General features: G+C 44.0%; 1 protein-coding gene across 3 annotated transcripts in view; it reads left to right on the top strand.

The window, feature by feature from the left end:
* MRTFA (myocardin related transcription factor A) overlaps positions 1 to 27,739 on the top strand; it is a 179,495-nt gene that overhangs the window by 62,485 nt on the left and 89,271 nt on the right. For all 3 annotated transcript variants that reach the window (XM_069737074.1, XM_069737075.1, XM_069737077.1), the window contains exons 5-6: positions 1,535 to 1,610; positions 14,027 to 14,188. In XM_069737074.1, coding sequence (XP_069593175.1) covers positions 1,535 to 1,610; positions 14,027 to 14,188 — 238 coding nt within the window. The remainder of the gene's footprint in view (positions 1 to 1,534; positions 1,611 to 14,026; positions 14,189 to 27,739) is intronic.

The raw sequence follows: 27,739 nt of genomic DNA on the forward strand, positions 1-27,739 counted from the left end.
TGTGTATTACATTTTAGTGTGTTTTATCCAGTGCCTTATCAGAAGAAGACTTGTTCAGTTTACTGTGCTTAAAATATTCCCTTTTATAATAAAATATAATAATAAATAATAATAAAATATTCCCTTTTATAATGTTACCACTTATATTTGCTGATTAGTCTCCAGTTATTTGCTCATTACTTAAAGGGCTTGTCCAACAAGCAAAGTAGGCTGTAATCAATAGATCTTGGAATAATAATAATAATTTCCACAATTGGATGTGTTACAAAAAAAATAATGTCCCTGTGCTGAGATAATCTTATAAATGTCCCCTGCTGTGTACTGTGTATTGGCCGTGTCTGACGGTGCAGGGACATAGTCTGATGATATCACCGCTCCTGGGCAGGGGAGCAACATAGAGTATGCAGACAGTACATTATGGGGTCACAAATTATTCTGTTTGGTGAGGCAAAGCATTTCACTGCCTGTTTTCAATAATCGGCTGCCATGCCATGCTGTCCTGTCTGTATACTCTATTAACAATATCTGTTATGATGAGGCAGTGTCATTAGTGTATGAGTGGAATATATCTGGCACATCTGCACTTGATTTTATTCCGTAACATTGGGCACACACAGTCTGACATTTTTAGGATGTAAACCTGCGCTTGAAAAAAACGGAACTTGTTGTGGATAAGTTTGAGGATATGAGTTACGAATTTGATTGCAAGATACACAAAAGTAGAACGCCTTTGGAAATACTGTGATTTAACATGGTGTTATTATGGCTGAACTACAGAAGGTAAAAAGTCTGATGTGTAGGGTAATTTTAGCTCCCAGATATTCGATGGAGCACTAAACCCATGGAAAGGAAAGGCTGAAAATCTGTGAAGTTTTAGGTGGGAGATTAAAGGCAATTTAAAGTAACTTTTAAAAATTAGGATGTGAGAACAGTGGTTAAGTACTAGTAAGAATATTGTCTGCAAAAAGGACACGCGCCAATATTTCCTCTAATAGTTTAAGGTCTACCACTCGGAGAATCCCTTCTCAATACCTATGTTCCTCCTTCTAAAATAAAAGCCTGTACTCTGATCACGTGTCTCATAGGCCCTGCAGACAATCATCAGCCGCTGATGGGCCGCTCTCTCTCACTGACATCCGGAGGGGGTCGGAGAGAAGTATCCACTAACTCCTTTCCGATATCCTCCATTGTTAAAAAATAATTTGAAAGCCATTGATGAATTTATTCTTTTGTGGAACCAACTTGGTATTTTCACTTCCGAGTATTAAATCTTAGGTTTCAAATTTCTTCATTATTTGCAGTGATGCAATTTCATATTTGAGGGTGAAAAACAATTCCCTGCATGTGGGACCAATTTGGTCAATCTGATAGCTTCTATATTGTACATATTTTGTATGGGAGACCATGCTTCTGTGTGCAGGCCCGTCTATGCACGTCTGCTAAATACAGTTCTGCCATATTGTAATGTGTTTTATCAGCTGTTGATTTCACTTCCCTTTATTAAGTTTGATTTTTTTCTTTTCCTCATTTCTAGACGGAGGACTATTTAAAGCGAAAGATCAGGTGTCGCCCCGAGCGCTCAGAGCTAGTGAGGATGCACATACTGGAAGGTATGGAAACTGTAAGCCTTGATAAATGTATTATGCCCATGGGTGAAAATATTTCACCCCAGAAGATTCCGAAAACTCTGTATGAAATAGGTTGAGTGAAGATGTATATAAGAAGCCCCACAAATGTCCGTTCTTGGTAAGGCATTACAAGGGCTGACCGGCCAAATAAAAGGGAACTGGAATTGTTCCAATCTAAAATTAATCGCATGTAATTCATGAAAGTTCCACTGATCTGATTTCACGGTCAGTCCTTGCAGCTCCACTTTTACTAGCTCCCTTCCCTTACCCGTGTCAGCACATGCATGACCAGTAATGTGTATGAATGGGACTGGTTAGCTGTCTGCCTCAGTTTAAAGGGACTCTGTCACCTCATCTAAGAGCAGCTTGATGTCGTAAAAACAAGCGGTAAAGCTGGAGAGACAAAAAGCGCAAATAGGGTGTTATCTGATGGCCCAGTAGTATAAGATTTTGAACCTGATAGGGTTGTGACAGTCACAACTCATATAGAGGCATGTAAAGGCTGCAGGACCACCAAGGAGAAGCGATGCAATGAATCAGGAATACGGTGGTTTGAAATCCACGGAGCCCAAGGGTCCAAAAATGCAATCACACTCAGGTGAAACATGAGTACGGTTTATTTGTCAACACGCTTCAACATCGTGGTTTGGTCCTGATGAAGAGGTTTGGTAACCTTAAAACGCACTGACAAACCGCATTCATGCTTCACCTCCATTTTTGTAACCTTGGGCAGCGCAGATTTCAAATCACCATATTCCTCATTCATTGCAGCTTGATGTAGTGACAGAGACCCTGATTTCCAGCGATGTCACTAAGACCTCTTTCACACTTCCATCTTTCTTTTTCCATCGCAATGCGTTGTTTTTTTTTCCCTTCACCATGACCGCACCGTACGTGAGAGATGGCATCCGCCCCCAGGAACAGGAAACCTGCAGCAGAGATAAAAGAATGGGGCGGCACCTCTCTCCTCAGTTTTTTTGGTTTCCTGTTCCTGCAGGTGGAAGAGCTCTTACCTCCGGGGGGATCTCCTTCTGATGATTGCCAGTCTGGAGGCTGAGATCCGCGGTGGGGGCAGCCGTACTCGGCGGCATCTCTTACGGTGCTGTCAGGGCCGAAGGGCTGCTGCGTGCCGCGCCTCATCCCCCCGCTGGACTGCTTGGCGTCCACTCTGGGCAGGAGGCTGGTCCGGGGAAAAAGGGGCGTATACTTCACTGACGCAGGCGCCGAAGTGTAATGTGACGACTTCCGGTCGCACGGGAGTGACGTCACATGCCGGGGGAGCTGGTGTGCTGGACACTTCCGAGCGGAAGTTGTTCCAGAGGTGCGCCCACCGCTCCTGCCATATAACAGAGGCAAAGTAAATGCGGAATGCCTGCTAAAATGGTTGAGCCAGCGACCGATCCGGACACACCGACGGTGCCTGCACCCAAGATGAGTGAGGAGGCACAAGCTACCGGGGTACCCAGGGTCCTGGAGGGGTGAGTGTCTTTGTAAGGCGAATCACACATTCTGATGTCCTGTATACTATGTGTCTTTTAGGGAAGGAAAGCTACCTCCAAACAGAAGAATAGGGTCTGTGCACTATGCAAAGAAACACTCCCTAGACTGTACAGCAAAAAAATCTGCCAGCCATGCATTGATAAAACGGTGGCAGAAGAGTCTTCTTCCCTATTGCAAAATATTAAATCGATTATACGGGAGGAAGTTAAATCAACTGTTAAAGTACAGTTACAACACCATACAACAAACGGAACCCCACCTCCCCTCCCCCAACAAGTGTACAGGGGTCTGACATAGATTCAGGAGAAGAACCGGGAGAATTAATCCCTTCTGATGCCTCAGACCTGGACTCCTCGGATGAGGAGTATGGCCGCCCTTATTTTCAATCCGAAGATATCGGGAAACTGCTCAAACTTGTTAGGGCGACTATGGGGGTAGAAAACCCTAGAGAGCCGCGATCAATTCAGGACACTATGTTCAGCAACTTGGAAGGGAAGAAGCATAAATGTTTTCCTTTCCATGATAATATCGTGAATTTAATCAAAAGGGAGTGGAAAAAACCCAATAAGAAAGATATCTATCCCTCTGGCATTAAAGCGCAAATACCCCTTTGATGAAGAGGTATGTGAAAAGTGGGAAAAGGCTCCTAAATTAGATGCAGCCATTGCTAGCACCTCTAAAGGAGTAGGATTAACATTTGAGGACATGGGAGCCCTAAGAGATCCCCTTGACAAGAAAGCAGATGCTTTTCTAAAATCAGCTTGGGAGGCAGCGACATGGTCGTTTAAACCCGGGGTGGCCGCTACTTGCACAGCACGTGCTATGGTTAAGTGGTTAGAGGAACTGAGTGACCAGATTAAAAACAAATGCCCGAGAGAGATTACTTGAGGCATTACCCTCTCTACAGGGTGCTGCAAGATTCCTAGCAGATGCTTCGATTGATTCTGTCAGAGGTGCCGCCCGTGCATGTGCTTTATCCAACTCAGGACGTAGAGCATTGTGGCTGAAAAATTGGACTGCTGACTTCCAATCGAAAGTTAAACTCTGTGGGGTACCCTGTGAAGGACAATATCTTTTTGGTAAAGCCTTAGATGAGATCCTAGAGAAAGCATCGGATAAGAAAAAACGTTTTCCACCTCCTTCCTTTCATAGGCGCCGATGGGAGACCTCTTGTTAGTCCTTTCGTAGGTCCGGATATAGAGGAGGCCGCGACCGTTCAGACGATAGGTCTGTTCGGGGCAGACCCTGGAAAGAGAGAAAAGAGAGGAGATTCCTCTTCAATAAGCCTCCCCCCAAACCTGACCCCAAACACCAATGACGCCAAAATCACAGTGGGGGGAAGACTCCGATTGTTCGTCCACCACTGGGCAGCGCTACCAGCTTCTCAATGGGTAACCAACTTATTATGGGAAGGTCTACGGTTCAAGTTCTCCAGCCCCCCGCCAAATCGCATGATAATGACCCGGGTGGCCGAAAAAAATCAGGCCACGCTAAAGAGAGAGGTTCATCTCATACAAAAAGAAGTCCTAATAAGAGTACCCCACCAGGAGATAGGGAAAGGGTTCTACAGCACCTTGTTCCTAACGCCAAAACCAGACGGCTCGCTAAGAGCAATATTCAACTTGAACACACTAAACCACTATATTCAAGTGGAGAGTTTCAAAATGGAGACTCTAAGAACGGCAATAAAAGTACTCGACCCGAACTGTTACATGGCAGCAATAGATCTAACAAATGCTTACTACCATGTGCCAATTGCTGGCCAACACCAACAATACCTAAGATTAGTGGTAAACATTGCAAAAATTCCCACCCATTTGCAATATCAATGCCTTCTGTTCGGGGTAGCTATAGCTCCCTGTATATTTACAAAAATTATTTCCGAAGTAGTATCTTTCATCAGAAAAGAAGACATAATGCTGGTACCCTATTTGGACAATTTTCTGGTAATAGCAAACAACAAAGAAAATTGTGAAAATACAGTCGCAAGAGTACTGGAGGTACTGACCAAGCTAGGCTGGATTGTAAACCTAAAGAAATCAAGACTAATCCCAACTCAAACTCAAGAATTCCTCGGGATCCTATTGAATTCTGTCAAACAGGAGTGTGTCCTCCCGCAGAGGAAAATTCAGGCTATTCAACAGAAAATACAACTGTTCCAACTAGGACGGCCCATTTCACTACGGAAAGCAATGTCGCTCTTAGGTGTTCTAACGGCAACAATTCCAGCGACATGAGAATTACAATTGCAGATACTAACCGAACAAACGAAGAATCTATACAACCTGAATCGGAAAATTCTTCTATCTCCAAGAGTTCAAGACTCACTAGAATGGTGGCTGAAAACAGAAAATGTAAGCAACGCAGTGCCTTGGTCAGTACAGAATCCAGTAGTCCTAACTACCGATGCGAGCCCATGGGGGTGGGAAGCACACCTGGAGGGTCAGGTCCTACAGGGTCAATGGGGGGCCTCAATGAGAGCAGCATCTTCCAATCTAAAAGAACTGTCGGCGGTGAGGCAAGCACTTCTTCATATAGGAGAAAAGATACAAGGAAGACACGTGGTGGTGTTGTCCGACAACAACACAACAATAGCCTACATATATCGACAAGGGGGCACAAGATCAGCATCCCTTATGGCAGAGGCCAAAGAGCTGTTCATATGGGCCGAGAACAACCTTCTTTCCTTAGCGGGAACATACTTATAAGGGTGAGAGAATCATATAGCCGATTTCTTAAGCTGCCACATATTACATCAAGGAGAGTGGTTCCTGAACCAGGGAATATTTGGGAAAATCTGTGCCAGCTGGGGCGTTCCAGAAATAGACTTGTTCGCCACAAAAGATAATCGGAAGGTGAGGGAGTTATATTCTCTGAACCCAAGAGAACACCCGGAGGGGGTGGATGCGTTTCTGTACCGATGGAACTTTCATCTAGCATACGCGTTTCCCCCGATACCATTAATCCCGACAGTCCTCAAGAAAATTCGAGAAGACAAGGCATGAGTAATCCTTATAGCTCCCTTTTGGCCAAAAAGGGCATGGTTCATGTGGCTCAGACGCATGTCTATCTTAGACCCGTGGATCCTTCCGGATATTCTGGATCTACTGCACCAGGGACCAGTTCAACACCCTCAAGTACACAGGCTACATCTCACCGCCTGGAACTTGAGAGGGGGCTCCTATTAGCAAAAGGATTCTTGAACCCTTTGGTGACCACGTTGCTCGCTAGCAGGAAAAAGGTCACGTCAGAAAAATACTAGAAAGTCTGGCAGAAATTCTTGGAATTCTCGGGGCGACAATTGTCCGAGACGAGCCAAGAAATTCCGGTAAAAGAAATTCTAGAATTTCTTCAAAAAGGGTTAAAAAGGGGCTATCTACTAGCACCTTAAAGGTGCAAGTCTCCGCCCTGGGTGCGCTGTTTGATCAAAAAATTGCTGACCACCCTTGGGTCTATAGGTTCATCCGAGCCTCCTTTGCATCCAGACCCTCAAAATTACTACCTAAGTTGGCTCCCTGGGATCTAAATTTTGTTTTAAATGCCCTAACCATTCCCCCCTTTGAGCCTCTCGCTTCCATTTCAATAAAGGCCTTAACCCTGAAAACGGTCCTCCTGGTTGCCTTAACTTCAGCTTGACGTACCTGCGAGCTGCAAGCTATTTCGGTAAATCCCCCTTACACTACCTTTCAGGATGACAGTGATTATTAAAACCAACCCGGCCTTCCTTCCAAAGGTCAACTCAAAATTCCATAGAGACCAGGAAATAATTTTGCCCTCAACCAAAATCCCAGGGGGGAACAAACCTTCCATTGTCTTGATGTCAGACGCTGCCTGCTTCAATACATAGAAGCCACAAAATCTTGGCGTCAGTCATCAGCCCTTTTTGTCTCCTTCCAGGGGACAAACAGGGGAAAAAAGGCCTCAAAGGCAACTATTGCATGGCGGTTGCGTACGGCTATTTCACTTTCATATTCCTCCTCTGGGCAAGTTCCTCCACAGGGTGCTACGGCTCACTGCACGCGTGCTATCGCCACATCCTGGCAGAAAGGGCAAATGCTTCCGTGGAACAGATTTGTAGAGCGGCGGTATGGTCTTCACCTTCCACCTTCTTCCGACATTATAGGCTAGACTTAGGTCTGTCAAACCTTTCTTTTGGGAGAAAAGTACTATCTGCTGTTGTCCCACCCTAAGGAGTCTTTCTATGTCTTCCTCCCACGTACGGTGCTGTCATGGTGAAGGGAAAAAATGATAATTACTTACCGGTAATTTGATTTTCCAGAACCATGAATGACAGCACCGCATTCATTCCCACCCTATCTTGGTGATGGTTGTGTGATTCCCCCCCCCCCCCCCCCAAAAAAAAAAAAAAAGTTATATATACGTGTGTATATATATATATATATATATATATATATATATATACACACACACTGTGTGTGTGTGTGTGCATATATATATATATATATATATATATATATATATATATATATATATATATATATATATATACACATATATATACATATATATATATATAGTATATACATATATAGAAACTAATAAGGACCTATACAAATGAATGTGATATACGAGTGTACTAACAAGGCGGTCATCTTCCATGCTCTGAAACAGACTGTGGAGAGAGGTGCCGCCCCATTCTTTTATCTCTGCTGCAGATTTCCTGTTCCTGGGGGCGGATGCCATCTCTCACGTACGGTGCTGTCATGGTTCTGGAAAATTAAATTACCGGTCGGTAATTATCATTTATCTCATAGACTTGTATTAGCGACGGATTTTGACAGATGGCCATCCGTTTCATCCCTCGTGCGCTGGATTCGTTGTAAAATTGCTGTCCGTCGGGTGGAGACAACGCACAGAGGAACGTTTTTTGCGTACGCCGGAAAATCGCTCAGCGACGGATCTTGCGCTGTCTGTCGTTGGCTATAATAGAAGCCTATGGACGCAGGATCCGTCGCTGACTGTCAAAAGCAGGAATCCAGCGACGGATGCCGTCTTTTGAAACTGAGCATGCCTGGAAGAATTTCCCGTCAGGGAAATTCTCTCTTGCTCTCTCTCGCTCTCTTTTTACTATTGATGCTGCCTATACAGCATCAATAGTAAAAAGATGTAATGTTAAAAATAAAAAAAATTGTGCTATTCTTACCTTCCGGCGTCCCCCGTGGCCTTCTCGATGCTCGCGATGCTGCCGGCAGCTCCCGTTCCCAGTAATGCCTTGCAAGTCAATGACCTGTGATGACATAGCAGTCATCACAGGTCATTGTGATGACCGCAAGGCATTACTGGGAACGGGAGCTGCCGGCAGCATCGCGAGCATCGAGAAGGCCGCGGGGGACGCAGGAGGGTAAGAATAGCACAATTTTTTATTTTTTAATTAGTTTTAACCTGGGTTGTGTTGTGTGTGCGTTTTCGGCGCGGAAAAATGCGGCGAAGACGCATACATAACGTGTGCACATAGCCTCGACTGATCCGTCAAAAAAACGGACCCAGTGCATCCGTTTTTTACAATCTGCACAGGATCCGTCTTTTCAACATTTTGATGGATTGTGACTGATTGCAAAAAACAGAAGTGTGAAAGAGGCCTTACTGGACTGCATACTGTCATTTTGACAAAATCCATGTTTTCTATGTTGCAGATCTAGCATATGTCTGAATGCTGAACCCTGTGTAACCACGCCCACGCCACTGATTGGCAACTTTCTGTGTGCGCTGTGCATAGGCAGAAAGCTGACAATCAATAGTGGTGACCGTTATACAGAGCTCATGAGTATAGTTTACTAGTCCTTTAGTGATAATAATCTGCTGATAAAATAGTGATATTATCAAAACTACTGAAAGCAGTAATATGTCTCTTTCTATTTCTTTCTCTTTCTTTCTTTCTCCCTCTTTCTCCCTCTCTTTCTCTCTCTTTCTTTCTCTTTCTCCCTCTCTCCTCTCTCTCCTCTCTTTCTCTCTTTCTTTTGCCTGGAAAAAAAAACTGATGCTTTGCATCAGTTTTTTCACAATTTGCAACGGGTCCGTTTTTTTGCCGGATCCTGCCTAACGGCAAAAACCTGATGTGTGAAAGTAGCCTTAGTTTGTTTAAAATGACACTTCTCTAAGATATTCTATCAGAGTTGCCGAGTCTCATAGAGGACAGTATGAAAAAGGTTAAAAACAGATTGCATACGCATGTCATACAGCTGCTAGTTGAGAAAATTCGCAGAGTACTCGTATGACACTCGTCCTATTTTTCTGGATCCGCATCGGACTGAATATCATCAAAAAGTTAATTTATTTCAGTCCTTCAATACAAAAAATAAAACTCGTATATTATATAGAGTCATTACAGAGTGACTTATTTCAATTGTTTATTTCTGTTAATGTTGATGATTATGGCTTACAGCCAATGAAAACCCAAAAGTCATTATCTCAGTAAATTAGAATACTTTAAACCACCAGCTTGAAAAATGATTTTAAAATCCGAACTGTTGGCCTACTGAAATGTATGTTCAGTAAATGTCCTCAATAATTGGTCGGGGCTTCTTTTGCATCAGTTACTGCATAAATGTGGTGTGGCATGGAGGCTATCAGCCTGTGGCACTGCTGAGGTGTTATGGAAGCCCAGGTTGCTTTGATAGCAGCCTTCAGGTCGTCTGCATTTTTGGGTCTGGTGTCTCTCATCTTCCTCTTGACAATACCCCATAGATTCTCTATGAGGTTAAGGTCAGGCAAGTTTGCTGGCCAATCAAGCACAGTGATACTGTTGTTTTTAAATCAGGTATTGGTACTTTTGGCGATGTTGTCAGGTGCCAAGTCCTGCTGGAGAATGAAATTTCCATCTCCAAAAAGCTTGCCAGCAGAGGGAAGCATGAAGTGCTGTAAAATTTCCTGGTAGACGGCTGCGCTGACTTTGGTCTTGATAAAACACAGTGGACCTACACCAGCAGATGACATGGCTCCCAAACCATCTCTGATTATGGAAACTTCACACTAGACCTCCAGCAGCTTGGATTGTGGCCTCTCCACTCTTCCTCCAGACTCTGGGACCTTGATTTCCAAATGAAATGCAAAATTTACTTTCATCTGAAAACACCTTGGACCACTGAGCAACAGTCCAGCTCTTTTTATCCTTGGCCCAAGTCAGACTTTTCTGGTGTTTTCTATTGGTCATGGGTGGCTGACACAAGGCATGCAACTCTTGTAGCCCATGTCCTGGATATGTCTGTGTGTGGTGGCTCTTAAAGCAATGACTCCAGCAGCAGACCACTCCTTGTGAATCTCCCCCAATTTTTGAATGGCCTTTTCTTAACAATCCTTTCAAGGCTGCGGTTATCCCGGTTGCTTGTGCACCTTTTTCTAGCACACTTTTTCCTTCCTCTCAACCTTCCATTAATATTCTTGGATACAGCACTCTGTGAGCAGCCAGCTTCTTTAGCAATGACATTTTGTGGCTTACCCTCCTTGTGGAATGTGTCAGTGACTGCCTTCTGGGCATCTGTCAGGTCAGCAGTCTTCCCCATGATTGTGGAGCCTACTGAAACAGACTAAGGGGCCCTTTTTAAACACTTAGGAAGCCTTTGCAGGTGTTTTTGTTAATTATTCTAATTTACTGAAATAATCACTTTTGGGGTTTCATTGGCTGTAAACCATAATCATCAACATTAGCAGAAATAAGCACTTGAAATATATCACTCTGGTTGTAATGACTCTATATAATGTTTCACTTTTTGTATTGAAGAACTGAAATAAATTAACTTTCTGATGATATTCTAATTTAGTGAGAAGCGCTTGTTTATGCCAATGCGATTCTTTATTGTCAGTTTTGAGTTAATGACATGCTCGTGCTGCGGGGCTGTATGGCTTCTGACAGGTCACTGATCCCTCACTGACCTGCCACCTGTTGAAGCCTATTACACAATACAATCATTATTTTACTATACAATACAACCATTAGTAACAATGAGTTGCCTATTTATATATTTTTAAATATTACTTAGTTGATAGCAGAGGCAGTAAATCTTCATAATCTGAGCTTTGAACTAACAATAACAAGTAGTCAGCAGCTACCACGTGTAACAGCTCAGGAACATGCCAGAATTTTAATAGCAAATAAATTCTGAAGCTTCTATATTTCTCAATGTTTACAGTGTATTTCTTCTTACAATGGTTTATCTATATGCCCAGTAAACCCCTTAAAGAAGCACTCATGCTATCAAAGTTTTTATCCTCATAATATTGCAATGATTTTATTATATAGGACTTTGTGCTTACAATTGCTCATTTTGCCTTTCTACCCAAATAATTCTTATGTTTTCACTATGCAGAAACACGAAGTCTCTTTTCCCTGCATAAATCATTCCCCTCTTCACCTCCTGACCCAGCTGCTCCCTCCACCGCCTGCCAGGGACAGTTGCAGTGACTCATGACTTGTGTAGAGAATATTGACCTCCTGTTTCTACATAGAGCTTAGACGGATTCAGCTGATCAGTTTTTAATCACTGGTTGTCATAGACCTAATGGAAAACCAAAGAATTAGCTGGGTAAAATGAGCAATTGTGAGTACACAGTTGTATGTAATGTGATGACTACAGTATATTAAAAGGATAACACGTTTGATAGGATTAGCGCTTCTTTAAGTTAGAAGGGTTGTTTGGTAGAAATAAGTTGTCTATCGATATGATGGGTGATTATTTGCTGATCGGTGGGTGTCTGACTGCTGGGATCGGCACCAGTTTGGATTAATGGGGCTTTTTGTTTCCACAATGTGAAACTTTCATCCCCTATACAAAATGGACCAGCCAGTTAGACGCTCAGCCATTGCTCCAGTCATTCTCAATGGGGCTGCTGGAAAAAGCCAAAAGTGCAGCCCCACGACAAATGAATTGAGCCCAGATCAAGCATCCGCACTGCCTCTCCATTCTAATAGGAGACAAGTTGCCCATATTGCTGATCTGTAAGAGTCCCAGCAGTCATAGCCCCAGCGATCAACAAAGGTAGCACCTGACTGATTGGTGATGACTTGTTTTCACTGGAAAGCCCATTAAAAGAAACATACCGGTATATACTTTTTTGTGGCAGAAGTCTCCCTTTAAAGGGAACCTGTCATCAGGTTTTTGCTTTTTTTAATCTGCAAACAGTATAACATAGGTACGGTAATGAAGCCTGATTCCAGGGATGTGTCACTTATTGGGCTGCTTCGTGTAGCTTTCATAGAATCCCTGTTTTGTCAGATGTAGATGTAGCAGAGCGAAGTCTTCTTCTGCTCTGTGTATAACCCCTCTCACACCCCTGTCTGGCAGCTCCCTGTGTACACTGTGCGTTGTGAGCATGCTGCCAATTAGTGGTGGGCACAGGGTAAGGCTAGTTTCACACTAGCGTTTATCCGGGCTGCGGAGGGATGCGGACTTCCTCTGTGAAACCCCGCCCACTGCCGCGCCTCTTCGTTCAGCTCCGCCTACATGCGGCGTGCGCACCCTATCTTTAACATTGGGTACGCAGGCCACGCCGCTGTATGCATATGCCGCTGCATGCGTCATTTTGACGGTGCGGCATCTGCACGAAAATGCAACATGTTGCGTTCGGCGCAGGTCGTCGCACCACCAAAACGACGCATGCGGCAGCATCCGCATACAGCAGCACGGCCTGCGTACCCAATGTTAAAGGTAGGATGCGCATGCAGCCGTAGGTGTAGCAGAACGAAGAGGCGCGGCAGTGGCCGGGGCTTCACAGAGGAAGTCTCCATGCCTCCGCAGCCCGGATAAATGCTAGTGTGAAACTAGCCTTACACAGATTAGCTGAACTGTTCTGCGCCTGAGATGTAGTCCTGTCAGGGATAATCTCCTGCTGATAAAACTCTCCTTGCATTGAAACTACAACGCACAGCCTAATAAATGACACATCCCTGGAATCAAAGTACTGTGCTCTACATTATGCTACGCTCAGATTAAGTTGCAATAACCTGCTGACAGATTCATTTAGCTACCGTATTTTTTCAAACTATAAGACGCATCCCAAATTTTCGGGAGGAGAATAGGGAAAAAAGCAATTTTTTTTTCATAAGATGGGGTGTCTGTCCAAATTGAAGGTATATTAACCAGGGGTCGGTGGTGCCGGGTGACAGGAAGCATGTCCCTTCCTCAGGTAGCCGGTGGTGACAGAAGTGGGGCAAAGTTGCAGGCCCTGTGTGGGAGAAGTGGGTGCTCCAGTGATGCTGCGGGCCCGGTGTCATCGGTGAGGCAGAGCGGATGCTGCGGGCCTGGTGACGGCAGTGAGGCATGCAGAGTGCATTGCTTTTCCAGCGGCCATTCTCCTGAAGCCACAGGCGGCACCTGCGCAGACTGGGATCTCTGCCCTCACTGCCGACACTGGGCCCGCAGCACCGTACCTCTTCTGCTGCCGCCTGAGGAAGGGATCCTGCCTCCTCCACAACCCCCGGTAAGCTACATTCAGACTGAGATACACCCCATTTTACCCCCAAATTTGGGGGTGAGAGGAAGGAGTACGTCTTGTAGTCTGAAAAATATGGTACATTTGAAAGGTAAAGCTTTTATGGTAAATGAAACTGCAAGTAATGTTTCATTCATAACTGTTGGTGTGCTTTACTAAAATGATATTAATAGAGTGTTTGAACAATGATTTTGTATAACGGACACCCACATTAAAGGGAACCTGTCAACAGGTCACAGGCCGCCCCGGAGCACGAGCATATCATTAACTCAAAACTGAAAAAAAAGATTAAACAACAACCACAAGACTGATTTCATCAACCAAGGTATCATTGTAATTAGTATAATGGCGCAGACCTGACACTGTCTATAGGCTACTGTGCACAATCCTGCTGACAGGTTCCCTTTATTATATACTTTGGAGTTTTAAAACTTTTCTGTTACTTCTTACAGAGACATTAGCTGAGCCATCCCTTCAAGCCAAACAACTGAAACTGAAAAGAGCGCGCCTTGCTGATGACCTAAATGAAAAAATCTCCCAGAGGCCTGGTCCCATGGAACTTGTGGTTAAAAATATTCTTCCTGTAGAGACGAGCCTAAAGGAAGCCATAATAGGTGAGCAAACCTCTGCACGTCTACCTGATGATGCATGATAGAGACGTTTTCCAGTAGAAGTGGAGGGTGAAGGTACTGAAGAATGGGAACACCCATTTGTATTGAACTGTAATCGAAAAGAGAGAAATGTACCAAATTTGCTGTTTCCTATTTTACACTTTACACCGCTTTTATTCATTGCCACTTTTCATATGTCAGTCTACACTGTGCACAATTCTTATGCGGTGAGTATTTTGACCAGATCATCATTATGCAGAATACTCCAAGCTGTATAAACTTGAATGCTTATTGGATGATGCAGATCAGGTGATGTGTATGTGTGTATTGAGGGGGGTGTGGGCTTTATCATGGTGTGCAGAATTATTGGGCAGTTTGTTTTCCTCAGGCAGAATGGGCCAAAACAGAGATTTAATGGACTCTGAAAAGTAAAAAATTAAGTCTTAGACCTCATTCATACCTCTCTTTATTTGACGTATGATAAAAACAAACTATCATCAAAGTTTGGTCAGTGTCACTGATGAGAAAAAGAATATTTCTCTGCCTTCTCCCATCTATTAGTGAAAAATGGATAGTACCCAGATGGGATCCAAATGCTGCCTGATTTTTTTCCTGATACATACATTTGCATTGCTAATTTTCATCCAACACTAAGATTATGGGACATGTCTCCACAATTTTGCACGGATCACTCAGTCTGAGGGAAAAATCTGACATGTGAACAGCCACATACTGTCATTGATACAAGTGCTATCCTTGGACAAAGCACATAGCACTCGTACATGAAAAACTGACGTGCGTGAGCCCTTACAGTGGGAAGAAGTGCTCTTGCAATTGCTAAGATATTGGGGAGGAATCACAGAACCATCCAAAATGTTGTTGCAAATAGTCAACAGGGTCGCAAAATCGTGTCAAGAAACAAAACGCACATTAATTGCCAAAGAATTGAGAAGAGTAAAATATGGGGCAACCAGGAAGCCATTATCATCCAGTGCTGTCATATTCCTGAACTGAAACCTCCCTGGAGTGACCAGAAGTACAAGGTGTTCAGAGACCAGGCCGAGGTAAGGAGGTCTGAGACCAGACCACCACTGAGCAAGATACAGAAAGCAAACGTCAACACTGGGCCAAGAAATATCGGAGGACAGATTTATTTCAAAGCTTTTATGGACTGATGAGATGAAAATGACTCTTGACAGACCAAATGGAAGAGCCAGTGACTGGATCAGTAATGGGCACAGACCTTCACTTCGATTCATACACCAGCAAGGTGGACTCAAAATCAACTCCCAAACCTGCTGCCATTTAAAAAAAAAAAAAAAACACTTTCTTCAAGAAAATCATGATTTATCTTCAGCGCAATGTTCCATCGCATACATCGCAGTATTCCACTGCTTTGCTGCCAGTAAATGCCTTAAAGGGAACCTGTCAACAGGGTTGTGCATACTGTAGTAACCTACAGACAATGTCAGGTTGGTGCCGTAATACTGATTACAATGATGCCTGGGTGATGAAATCCGTCTTGTGGTTGTTTCTTAATCTTTATTTTCATGTGTATATGGACTCTTCATGAAGAGTTCCTTTCATGCTACGTCTTGGAGGGTATGCCAACTCCCATCATCTTAGGCCTTCCTTGGATGAAGATGCATGTAAAGAAGCCTAAGATGATGGGAGTTGGCATACCCTCCAAGACGTAGCATGAAAGGAACTCTTCATGAAGAGTCCATATACACAGGTTTCTATTATCTACGAAATGGGTCACCTTCCTATGGCTGAGTGGGACAGATTCAGTTGCATGACTGCTAAGGGGTCTCGTCAGCGTCCTACCCATCAGACCATGGGTCTGGACAAAGCAAGAATCCAACAAATTGACTCCCGCTCCACTATCCCCAAGCACTGGTACAGTCTCAGCAACCCAGCCAACCACCACTTCAGCAGGAATGGTACACTGAGACGAAAAGATGGAGGAAATATACACACCCTGGTCACCTCCCTCCACACGACCAGGAGGATACGGCTTTTGAAATGAAGAACATACTTTGGCGTGAGCTGGGCAGACATTGATGAAATGATCAGTCAGACCACAGAAAAAACATTCCCCCATCCCACGACGAACTGAAGGCAACCTAGTCAGTGAAGAGGTTAGTCCGTCAGCATGAGTGTGTCCTCCTACCTAGAAAAAAACACGGGGTAGATTTGGTGTTTGTCTCTCCCTGACGCGGATGGTACAACAAACACACAACGGGATGGAAAAAGGGAGAGGAAGGGCCTACCTATAGGGAAATGAGGGATGGCCGCCCCATAAGCTCAAACCTGAGCCTGTTTCTGCTCTCCCCTAATGCCCTAAGTAGGTCCTTCCCCCCCTCCCACCGCCATCAGGAACCTCGTCCCTCGCTGTCACCTCACACTGCCCTGGCTAGTGCACTGGCCAGCAAGGGCGCTAGCCTCACCACTGCAGATGGTATAAACACAGGGGACAGTGACAAACCCTGCCCCTGCTCTTCCCCAACACCTAAGTGGGTCCTCCCCCCCACCGGCGTTAGGAACTTGTCCCTCGCTGTCACCTTACACTGCCCTGGCTAGAGCACTGGCCGCAAGGGCGCTAGCCTCACCACTGCAGATGGTACAAACACAGGGGACAGTGACAAACACAAGCGGGACAAGGAATAAACACAACACTTAGCTTCCAGACTCCGTTGCCAAGCTCCACACCACAGAGGACACAAAAACAGTATTCCAAACTCCAAAAGAAGCTGACACCAGAGAGCTACAACTGCACGGCTGGTCTCCAAAGAGAAACTATCACCAACAGTCAGCTGATGCATCAGGTGACCATTTAACCCCTTCATGACCAGGGGATTTTTCGTTTTTCCGTGTTCGTTTTTCGCTCCCCTCCTTCCCAGAGCCATAACTTTTTTATTTTTCCGTCAATTTGGCCATGTGAGGGCTTATTTTTTGCGGGACGAGTTGTACTTTTGAACGACATCATTGGTTTTAGCATGTCGTGTACTAGAAAACGGGAAAAAAATTCCAAGTGCGGTGAAATTGCAAAAAAAGTGCAATCCCACACTTGTTTTTTGTTTGGCTTTTTTGCTAGGTTCACTAAATGCTAAAACTGACCTGCCATTATGATTCTCCAGGTCATTACGAGTTCATAGACACCAAACATGACTAGGTTATTTTTTATCTAAGTGGTGAAAAAAAATTCCAAACTTTGCTAAAAAAAAAAAAAAAAAATTGCGCCATTTTCCGATACTCGTAGCGTCTCCATTTTTCGTGATCTGGGGTCGGTTGAGGGCTTATTTTTTGCGTGCCTAGATGACGTTTTTAATGATAGCATTTCGGTGCAGATACGTTCTTTTGATCGCCCGTTATTGCATTTTAACGCAATGTCGCGGCGACCAAAAAAACGTAATTCTGGCGTTTTGAATTTTTTTCCCGCTACGCTGTTTAGCGATCAGATTAATACTTTTTTTTAATTGATCGGGCGATTCTGAGCGCGGCGATACCAAATATGCGTAGATTTGATATTTTTTTTATTGATTTATTTTGATTGGGGCGAAAGGGGGGTGATTTAAACTTTTATGTTTTTTTTATTTTTTTCACATTTTTTTAAACTTTTTTTTTTTTTACTTTTGCCATGCTTCAATAGCCTCCATGAGAGGCTAGAAGCAGGCATAGCACGATCGGCTCTGCTACATAGCAGCGATCTGCTGATCGCTGCTATGTAGCAGAATTGCACGTGTGCTGTGAGCGCCGACCACAGGGTGGCGCTCACAGCGACGGGCAATCAGTAACCATAGAGGTCTCAAGGACCTCTATGGTTACCATTCACAAGCATCGCCGACCCCCGATCATGTGACGGGGGTCGGCGATGACGTCATTTCCGGCCGCCCGGCCGGAAGCGGTAGTTAAATGCCGCTGTCTGCGTTTGACAGCGGCATTTAACTAGTTAATAGGTGCGGGCAGATCGCGATTCTGCCCGCGCCTATTACGGGCACATGTCAGCTGTTCAAAACAGCTGACATGTCCCGGCTTTGGTGCGGGCTCACCGCGGAGCCCTGCATCAAAGCAGGGGAGCCGGCATCGGACGGTATAGTACGTCCGATGCCGGTAAGGGGTTAAAGGATGGTGGGAGTGGTCACCTGAAGCTAAGTGTTGTGTTTATTCCTTGTCCCGCTTGTGTTTGTCACTGTCCCCTGTGTTTGTACCATCTGCAGTGGTGAGGCTAGTGCCCTTGCGGCCAGTGCTCTAGCCAGGGCAGTGTGAGGTGACAGCGAGGGACAAGTTCCTAACGCCGGTGGAGGGGGAGGACCCACTTAGGTGTTGGGGAAGAGCAAGGACAGGGTATGGTTTGAGCTCAGGGGGTGTCCATCCGTCATTTCCCTATCTGTAGGGCCTTCCTCTCCCCTTTTCAATCCCGTTGTGTTTGTTATGCCGTCTGCTGACCGACCCACTGTTGGGTCCTTATATTTTGTGACACTATAGGAGAGAACTGGTTGTGTTCTCCATATGCTTGAGGGTTGAGCTTAGAGTTCTCAAAATGTTGGGTGGGCAAGAGTCAATGTCCAGCCTGTTAGGGCAACTTTAAATTCATCAACTAGAATATGCCTTTTCAAGAATTTAATTTGGTACAAAGAAAACAGCAAATAAGGCAATGTAAAAAAAAAAGTCCTAAAGGAAATGATGAAGCGGTGATACTTTAACCCCTTACTGACATTGGACGTATTAGTACACAGATTTCAGTATCTCCCGCTTTGATGTGGGCTCTGGCGGTGAGCCCACATCTTTCCGGGGACATGTCAGCTGTTTTGAACATCTGACATGTGCCTGCAGTATCCGCAGGTGGAATCGTGATCCACCCGCAGCTATTGACTAGTTAAATGCCTCTGTCAAACTCTGACCGCGGCATTTAAATCGCTCTTCCAACCATCAGGCCGGAGATGCGTGCAACGGTGACCCCTGTCACATGATCGGGGGTCATGGGTTCATCGGCATGACAACCAGAGGTCTCCTTGAGACCTCTATGGTTGTCAGTGCCGGATTGCTATGAGCGCCACCCAGTGATCGGCGCTCATAGCGATGCAGCTACATAGAGGCGATCTGAACATCGCCTCAATGTAGCAAATCGGGTTGTGGTAGTTTCTAGTCTCCTATGGAGACTATTGAAGCATGGCAAAAGTAAAAAAAAACAATACAAAAGTTTAAATCACCCCCTTTTGCCCCATTCAAAATAAAACAATAAAAAGATTTAAACATACACATATTTGGTATCGCTGCGTTCAGAATCACCCGATTTATCAATAAAAAAAAGGAATAACCTGATCGCTAAATGGTGTAGCAATCAAAAAGTCAAAACACCAGAATTACGTTTTTTTGGTCGCTGCGACATTGCATTAAAATGCAATAACGGGTGATCAAAAGAACATATCTGCACCAAAATGGTATAATTAAAAATGTCAGCTCGGCACGCAAAAAATAAGCCCTCACCCTACCCCAGATGACGAAAAATGGAGATGCTACGGGTATCTTTTTGCAATTTCACCGCACTTGGATTTTTTTTTTCTTCCTGTTTTCTAGTACATGACATGGTAAAACCAATCGTGTTGTTCAAAAGTCAACTCGTCCCACAAAAAATAAGCCCTCACATGGCCATATTGATGGAAAAATGTATGGCTCTGGGAAGAAGGGGAGTGAAGAACGAAAACGCAAGGTCATGAAGGGGTTAACTAATGGCCGTTGGCAATTTTCACTCTCTGAAAATACTACATAGGGGCCTATTTGGTCCCATCTAAAGTTCATCCTTTCTATCCTGGGGTTTCTCCTCTGTGTTAGAGGTTGGTCTGTTAGGGCCATCATGTATTTACACATGGTGGTCGTGTCCAGATGTATCTAATCTTTGCTCAAGTTTGACATCATTTGATGAACTAATCGCTGTTTGCCATTTTCCGCAGCTACCAGCTATTTGTCTTATGGCAGACCCATCACTAACTTGCCAAGCTCCTATTGTAACCCCTTAAGGACCATGAGATTTTTCGTTTTTGTGTTTTAATTTTCTTTCGTTCTTATTCCAAGAGCTATACGTTTTTTATTTTCACATCAGCATAGCCGCACAAGGGCTTGTTTTTTGCGGGAAGAGTTGTAGTTTTGATTGACGCCATTTTGACAACACTGTTTTTACCATACAGTGTACTGAATACAGGATAAAAATTCCAATTGTAGAATTCCTTTCAGCATTTAATGTACTGTTTCAAAAGTGTTATACCTTGATAGATCAGTGTGTGTGTGAATATATATATATATATATATATATATATATATATATATATATATATATATATACATACAGTGGGGCAAAAAAGTATTTAGTCAGTCAGCAATAGTGCAAGTTCCACCACTTAAAAAGATGAGAGGCGTCTGTAATTTACATCATAGGTAGACCTTCAACTATGGGAGACAAACTGAGAAAAAAAAATCCAGAAAATCACATTGTCTGTTTTTTTAACATTTTATTTGCATATTATGGTGGAAAATAAGTATTTGGTCAGAAACAAAATTTCATCTCAATACTTTGTAATATATCCTTTGTTGGCAATGACAGAGGTCAAACGTTTTCTGTAAGTCTTCACAAGGTTGCCACACACTGTTGTTGGTATGTTGGCCCATTCCTTCATGCAGATCTCCTCTAGAGCAGTGATGTTTTTGGCTTTTCGCTTGGCAACACGGACTTTCAACTCCCTCCAAAGGTTTTCTATAGGGTTGAGATCTGGAGACTGGCTAGGCCACTCCAGGACCTTGAAATGCTTCTTACGAAGCCACTCCTTCGTTGCCCTGGCGGTGTGCTTTGGATCATTGTCATGTTGAAAGACCCAGCCACGTTTCATCTTCAATGCCCTTGCTGATGGAAGGAGGTTTGCACTCAAAATCTCACGATACATGGCCCCATTCATTCTTTCATGTACCCGGATCAGTCGTCCTGGCCCCTTTGCAGAGAAACAGCCCCAAAGCATGATGTTTCCACCACCATGCTTTACAGTAGGTATGGTGTTTGATGGATGCAACTCAGTATTCTTTTTCCTCCAAACACGACAAGTTGTGTTTCTACCAAACAGTTCCAGTTTGGTTTCATCAGACCATAGGACATTCTCCCAAAACTCCTCTGGATCATCCAAATGCTCTCTAGCAAACTTCAGACGCGCCCGGACATGTACTGGCTTAAGCAGTGGGACACGTCTGGCACTGCAGGATCTGAGTCCATGGTGGCGTAGTGTGTTACTTATTGTAGGCCTTGTTACATTGGTCCCAGCTCTCTGCAGTTCATTCACTAGGTCCCCCCGCGTGGTTCTGGGATTTTTGCTCACCGTTCTTGTGATCATTCTGACCCCACGGGGTGGGATTTTGCGTGGAGCCCCAGATCGAGGGAGATTATCAGTGGTCTTGTATGTCTTCCATTTTCTAATTATTGCTCCCACTGTTGATTTCTTCACTCCAAGCTGGTTGGCTATTGCAGATTCAGTCTTCCCAGCCTGGTGCAGGGCTACAATTTTGTTTCTGGTGTCCTTTGACAGCTCTTTGGTCTTCACCATAGTGGAGTTTGGAGTCAGACTGTTTGAGGGTGTGCACAGGTGTCTTTTTATACTGATAACAAGTTTAAACAGGTGCAATTACTACAGGTAATGAGTGGAGGAAAGAGGAGACTCTTAAAGAAGAAGTTACAGGTCTGTGAGAGCCTGAAATCTTGATTGTTTGTTTCTGACCAAATACTTATTTTCCACCATAATATGCAAATAAAATGTTAAAAAAACAGACAATGTGATTTTCTGGATTTTTTTTCTCAGTTTGTCTCCCATAGTTGAGGTCTACCTATGATGTAAATTACAGACGCCTCTCATCTTTTTAAGTGTAACACATCGGGTATTCTAGAATATGTATGTAGTTTATTTATGAAGATTTTAGAATAATACATTGAATACACAGGATTTGGCCGGCCGCGACCAGTTTAATGAAGCGTGGTTCAAATCCCGCGCCAATTCGCTTCCGGACTGCGCCTGTCGCTGATTGTTCGCGGCCGGCCACGTAGTATATAGCACAGCCATGTAGTATATAACAGCCCACGTCGCGAGGAGCGGGAAAGACCTGTTCTGGATCCAAGGGGCCGACGAACGGTGAGTGTATAACTATTTTTTATTTTTTTTTTATTTTTAACATTAGATCTTTTTATTATTAATGCTGCATAGGCAGCATCAATAGTAAAAAGTTGGTCACACAGGGTTAATAGCAGCGTTAGTGGAGTGCGTTACAAGGTGGCATAAGGCGGTCCATTAATGCTGCCATTAATCCTGTGTGAGCGCTGAATGGAGGGGAGTATGGAGCGGCCATTTTGCCGCCGGACTGTGCCCGTCGCTGATTGGTTGCGGCAAAACAGCCACAACCAATCAGCGACTTGGGATTTCCGTTACAGACTGAAAGAAAGACTGAAGTGACCCCTAGACAATTATATAGTATGTGTATATAGTGTGTGTGTGTGTGTGTGTGTGTATGTATATATATATATATATATATATATATATATATATATAATATATATATAAATTTATTTTCTAACGCATCGGGTATTCTAGAATATGTATGTATGTATATAGCAGCCACATAGTATATAGCACAGGCCACGTAGTATATAGGAGTACTGCGTTGCCTGTGGTATATACTATGTGGCTGCTATATACATACATACATATTGTAGAATACCCAATACGTTAATATAGGCCACGCAGTAAATAACACAGCCCACGTAGTGAATAACACAGCCCACACAGTATATTGCAGCCACGCAGTATATGACACAGCCCACGTAGTATGTAACACTGCCACCTAATATATAACACAGCCCACATAGTATCTAACAGTGGCCACGTAGTATATAGCACGCAGTATAGAACACAGCCACGTAGTATATAACACTGCCCACGTAGTATATAGCAGCCATGTAGTATATAACGCAGTATAGAACACAGCCCACATAGTATCTAACACTGGCCAGGTAGTATATAGCAGCCACGCGGTATCTAACACAGCCCACGTAGTATTTAGCAGTGTGGGCACCATATCCCTGTTTAAAAAAAATAAATAAATAATTAAAATAAAAAATAGTTATATACTCACCCGGCGGGATCCTGCGTAGATCCAGCGAACTTCTGGCGATGCACGCGCGGCTGCTGCCGTCTTGCGCTCCCAGGATGCATTGCGAAATTACCCAGATCACTTAGTGGTCTCGTGAGACCGCTACGTCTTCTGGGTAATTTTCCAATGCATCTCTGGGAACGGAAGCTGGCGGCAGGCGCGAGCGCATCGTCAAACTACGGAAGGTGAGAATAGCAGTTTTTTTTTTTTTTTTTTAACATTAGATCTTTTTATTACTGATGCTGCATAGGCAGCATCAATAGTAAAAACTTGGTCACACAGGGTTAATACCGGCGGTAATGGAGTGAGTTACCCGCGGCATAACGCAATCCGTTACCGCTGGCATTAACCCTGTGTGAGCGGTGACTGGAGGGGAGTATGGAGCGGGCGCTGACTGCGTTGAGTATGGAGTGGTCGCCGGGCACTGACTGCAGGGGTGTAGGGAGGGACTAATCGGACTGTGGCCGTCGCTGATTGGACACGGCAGCCATGACAGGCAGCTGACGAGACCAATCGGCGACTTTGATTTCCATGACAGACAGAGGCCGCGACCAATGAATATCCATGACAGACAGAAAGACAGGACAGACGGAAGTGACCCTTAGACAATTATATAGTAGATACATTATATATATATATATATATATATATATATATAATCTATATCTATATCTCTGTCTGTCTATCAGTCAGTCATGGCCAAAAGTATTTAAGGCAGCACACTGCAGCGCTGAAACATGCAAACTTGAAACACGAAATTTGAACTGCATTACTGCACTAGAAATATGAAAAATGAGAGCGTTTAGCGCATAAAAATGGCCAATTTTATGTGTACCTGGTAGCCACTTTACGGCATCTCTCTTATACCAGGTCCTACACTTGCCCTACCTCGCTGAGAATAAACGTCTCCATCTGAATGGGTACATGTGAAACCTCTCCCTAGTTTACATGTTTCAGCGCTGCAGTGTGCTGCCTTATTTACTTGGCTATATACGAGTTGGCGACTCTAGGTTCAGCACCTGTTCACACTTAGTCTATGTTTGGATGTGCCGGTCAGGTTTTTGAAATGGCCAAAAGTATTGACACCCCTGCAATTCTGTCAGATAATACTAGTTTTCTTCCTGAAAATGATTGCAAACACAAATTATTTGGTATTATTATCTTCATTTAATTTGTCTTAAATGAAAAAAAAAACAAAAGAGAATGAAGCAAAAAGCAAAACAATGATCATTTCACACAAAACTCCAAAAATGGGCCAGACAAAAGTATTGGCACCCTCAGCCTAATACTTGGTTGCACAACCTTTAGCCAAAATAACTGCGGCCAACCGCTTCCGGTAACCATCAATGAGTTTCTTACAATGCTCTGCTGGAATTTTAGCCCATTCTTCTTTGGCAAACTGCTCCAGGTCCCTGATATTTGAAGGGTGCCTTCTCCAAACTGCCATTTTTAGATCTCTCCACAGGTGTTCTATGGGATTCAGGTCTGGACTCATTGCTGCCACCTTAGAAGTCTCCAGTGCTTTCTCTCAAACCATTTTCTAGTGCTTTTTCAAGTGTGTTTTGGGTCATTGTCCTGCTGGATGACCCATGACCTCTGAGGGAGACCCAGCTTTCTCACACTGGGCCCTACATTATGCTGCAAAATTTGTTGGTAGTCTTCAGACTTCATAATGCCATACACACGGTCAAGCAGTCCAGTGCCAGAGGCAGCAAAGCAACCCCAAAACATCAGGGAACCTCCGCCATGTTTGACAGCAGGGACAGTGTTCTTTTCTTTGAATGCCTCTTTTTTTTTTCTCCTGTAAACTCTGTTGATGCCTTTGCCCAAAAAGCTCTACTTTTGTCTCATCTGACCAGAGAACATTCTTCCAAAACGTTTTAGGCTTTTTCAGGTAAGTTTTGGCAAACTCCAGCCTGGCTTTTTTATGTCTCGGGGTAAGAAGTGGGGTCTTCCTGGGTCTCCTACCATACAGTCCCTTTTCATTCAGACGCCGACGGATAGTACGGGTTGACACTGTTGTACCCTCGGACTGCAGGGCAGCTTGAACCTGTTTGGATGTTAGTCGAGGTTCTTTATCCAACGTCCGCACAATCTTGTGTTGAAATCTCTTGTCAATTTTTCTTTTCCGTCCACATCTAGGGAGGTTAGCCACAGTGCCATGGGCTTTAAACTTCTTAATGACACTGCGCACGGTAGACACAGGAACATTCAGGTCTTTGGAGATGGATTGTAGCCTTGAGATTGCTTATGCTTCCTCACAATTTGGTTTCTCAAGTCCTCAGACAGTTCTTTGGGCTTCTTTCTTTTCTCCATGCTCAATGTGGTACACACAAGGACACAGGACAGAGGTTGAGTCAACTTTAATCCATGTCAACTGGCTGCAAGTGTGATTTAGTTAATGCCAACACCTGTTAGGTGCCACAGGTAAGTTACAGGTGCTGTTATTACACAAATTAGAGAAACATCTCATGATTTTTCGAACAGTGCCAATACTTTTGTCCACCCCCTTTTTTGTGTTTGGTGTGGAATTATATCCAATTTGGCTTTAGGACAATTCTTTTTGTGTTTTTTTTTCATTTAAGATAAATTAAATGAAGATAATAATACCAAATAATTTGTGTTTGCAATCATTTTTATGAAGAAAATGAGTATTATCTGACAAAATTGCAGGGGTGTCAATACTTCTGGCCATGACTGTATATATACACACACATTGTGTGTGTGTATGTATATATATATATATATATATATATATATACATATATATATATATATATATATATATATATATAGTATGTATATATATATATATATATATATATATATATATATATATAGCGTGTGTATGTATGTATATATACATATATATAAAATATATATTGTATGTGTGTGTGTATATATATATATATATATATATATATATATATATATATATATATATATATATATATATATATATACACACACATATGTACGGTATGTGTGTGTGTGTACATATATATATATATATATATATATATATATATATATATATACAGCGTGTGTGTGTGTGTGTGTGTGTATATATATATATATAGATAGATAGATAGATAGATTCAAGATTCAAAGAAGCTTTATTGGCAGGACCAAATACGCATCAGTTTTGCCAAAGCAAGTGTATAAAGGCAATAGGGATAGGGACTGTGGGGATGTTGGGTAGAAGCTGTAGGGAAGGTGGATGGGGCAGATCCATTGTGGGGGCTATAGTCCATGGCATAGGGGAGGTGGATGGGGGCAGATCCATTGTGGGGGCTATAGTCCATGGCATAGGGGAGGTGGATGGGGCAGATCCATTGTGGGGGCTATAGTCCATGGCATAGGGGAGGTGGATGGGGCAGATCCATTGTGGGGGCTATAGTCCATGGCATAGGGGAGGTGGATGGGGGCTGGTCCAGGGTGGGGGCTATAGTCCATGGCATAGGGGAGGTGGATGGGGCAGATCCAGGGTGGGGGCTATAGTCCATGGCATAGGGGAGGTGGATGGGGCAGATCCATTGTGGGGGCTATAGTCCATGGCATCATAGTTCTCTTTCTCGCAGTCTATGACATTCGCTCACATACCGCGCTGCTATCTCCAATGCTCTCTCTTCTTCTCCCAGCAGGATATATGTTTTCTCTTCCTCCTTCATGGTGATGAAGTCTGGGAAGAGATGTGAGAGTCTCCTGAAGTGAGTGTCCCTCACTGCTGAGTATTTGGAGCAGTGTAGCAGGAAGTGGGTTTCATCCTCTATGGCCTCCTGATCACAGTGTTGGCACAGTCTTTCCTCCCTGGGCTTGTAGCTCTGCCTGTGTCGGCCACATTCGATGGCCAGACTGTGGGCACTGAGTCTATATCGGCTCAGGATCTGGCGGTCTCTGGGGTCCGGGAGTTTCTCCAGATATGGGGCCAGTTTGTAGTCTCTCTGTAGGCTCCGGTACATGGTCAGTTTCTGTGAGCTGATGATATCATTCTTCCAGTCACTGACATACCTCTCCTGGCCTTTGTCTGCCATCTTCCTAATTCCGGCTTTTGTCAGGTTGTTGTGATTGGTGTTCTGGTCCGGTTGGGTTTGGCTGGGCTGTTCCGAGGGTTCTGGTTTTTCTGTTTCACCTACATGTATCGGGGCTTTATGGCGATGGGAGCTTGGATTGCTCCTATGCAGGTGAGCCCGGAATGACAGCGCCCTCTTTAGAACTGTTAGGTGTAGAGGGAATCTGCCCAGCTCGGCCCGACAGGCACTGTTGGAGGTGCTCCGATGGACCTGGAGAAGGTGCTTGCTGAATTCCAGGTGGAATATTTCTGTTGGACTGGAATCCCACTTTGGCCAGTCTGGGTAGGTGTGAGGACCCCAG

The sequence above is a fragment of the Ranitomeya imitator genome, chromosome 8 (assembly GCF_032444005.1).
Source record: "Ranitomeya imitator isolate aRanImi1 chromosome 8, aRanImi1.pri, whole genome shotgun sequence".
NCBI classification, from domain to species: Eukaryota; Metazoa; Chordata; class Amphibia; order Anura; family Dendrobatidae; genus Ranitomeya; species Ranitomeya imitator.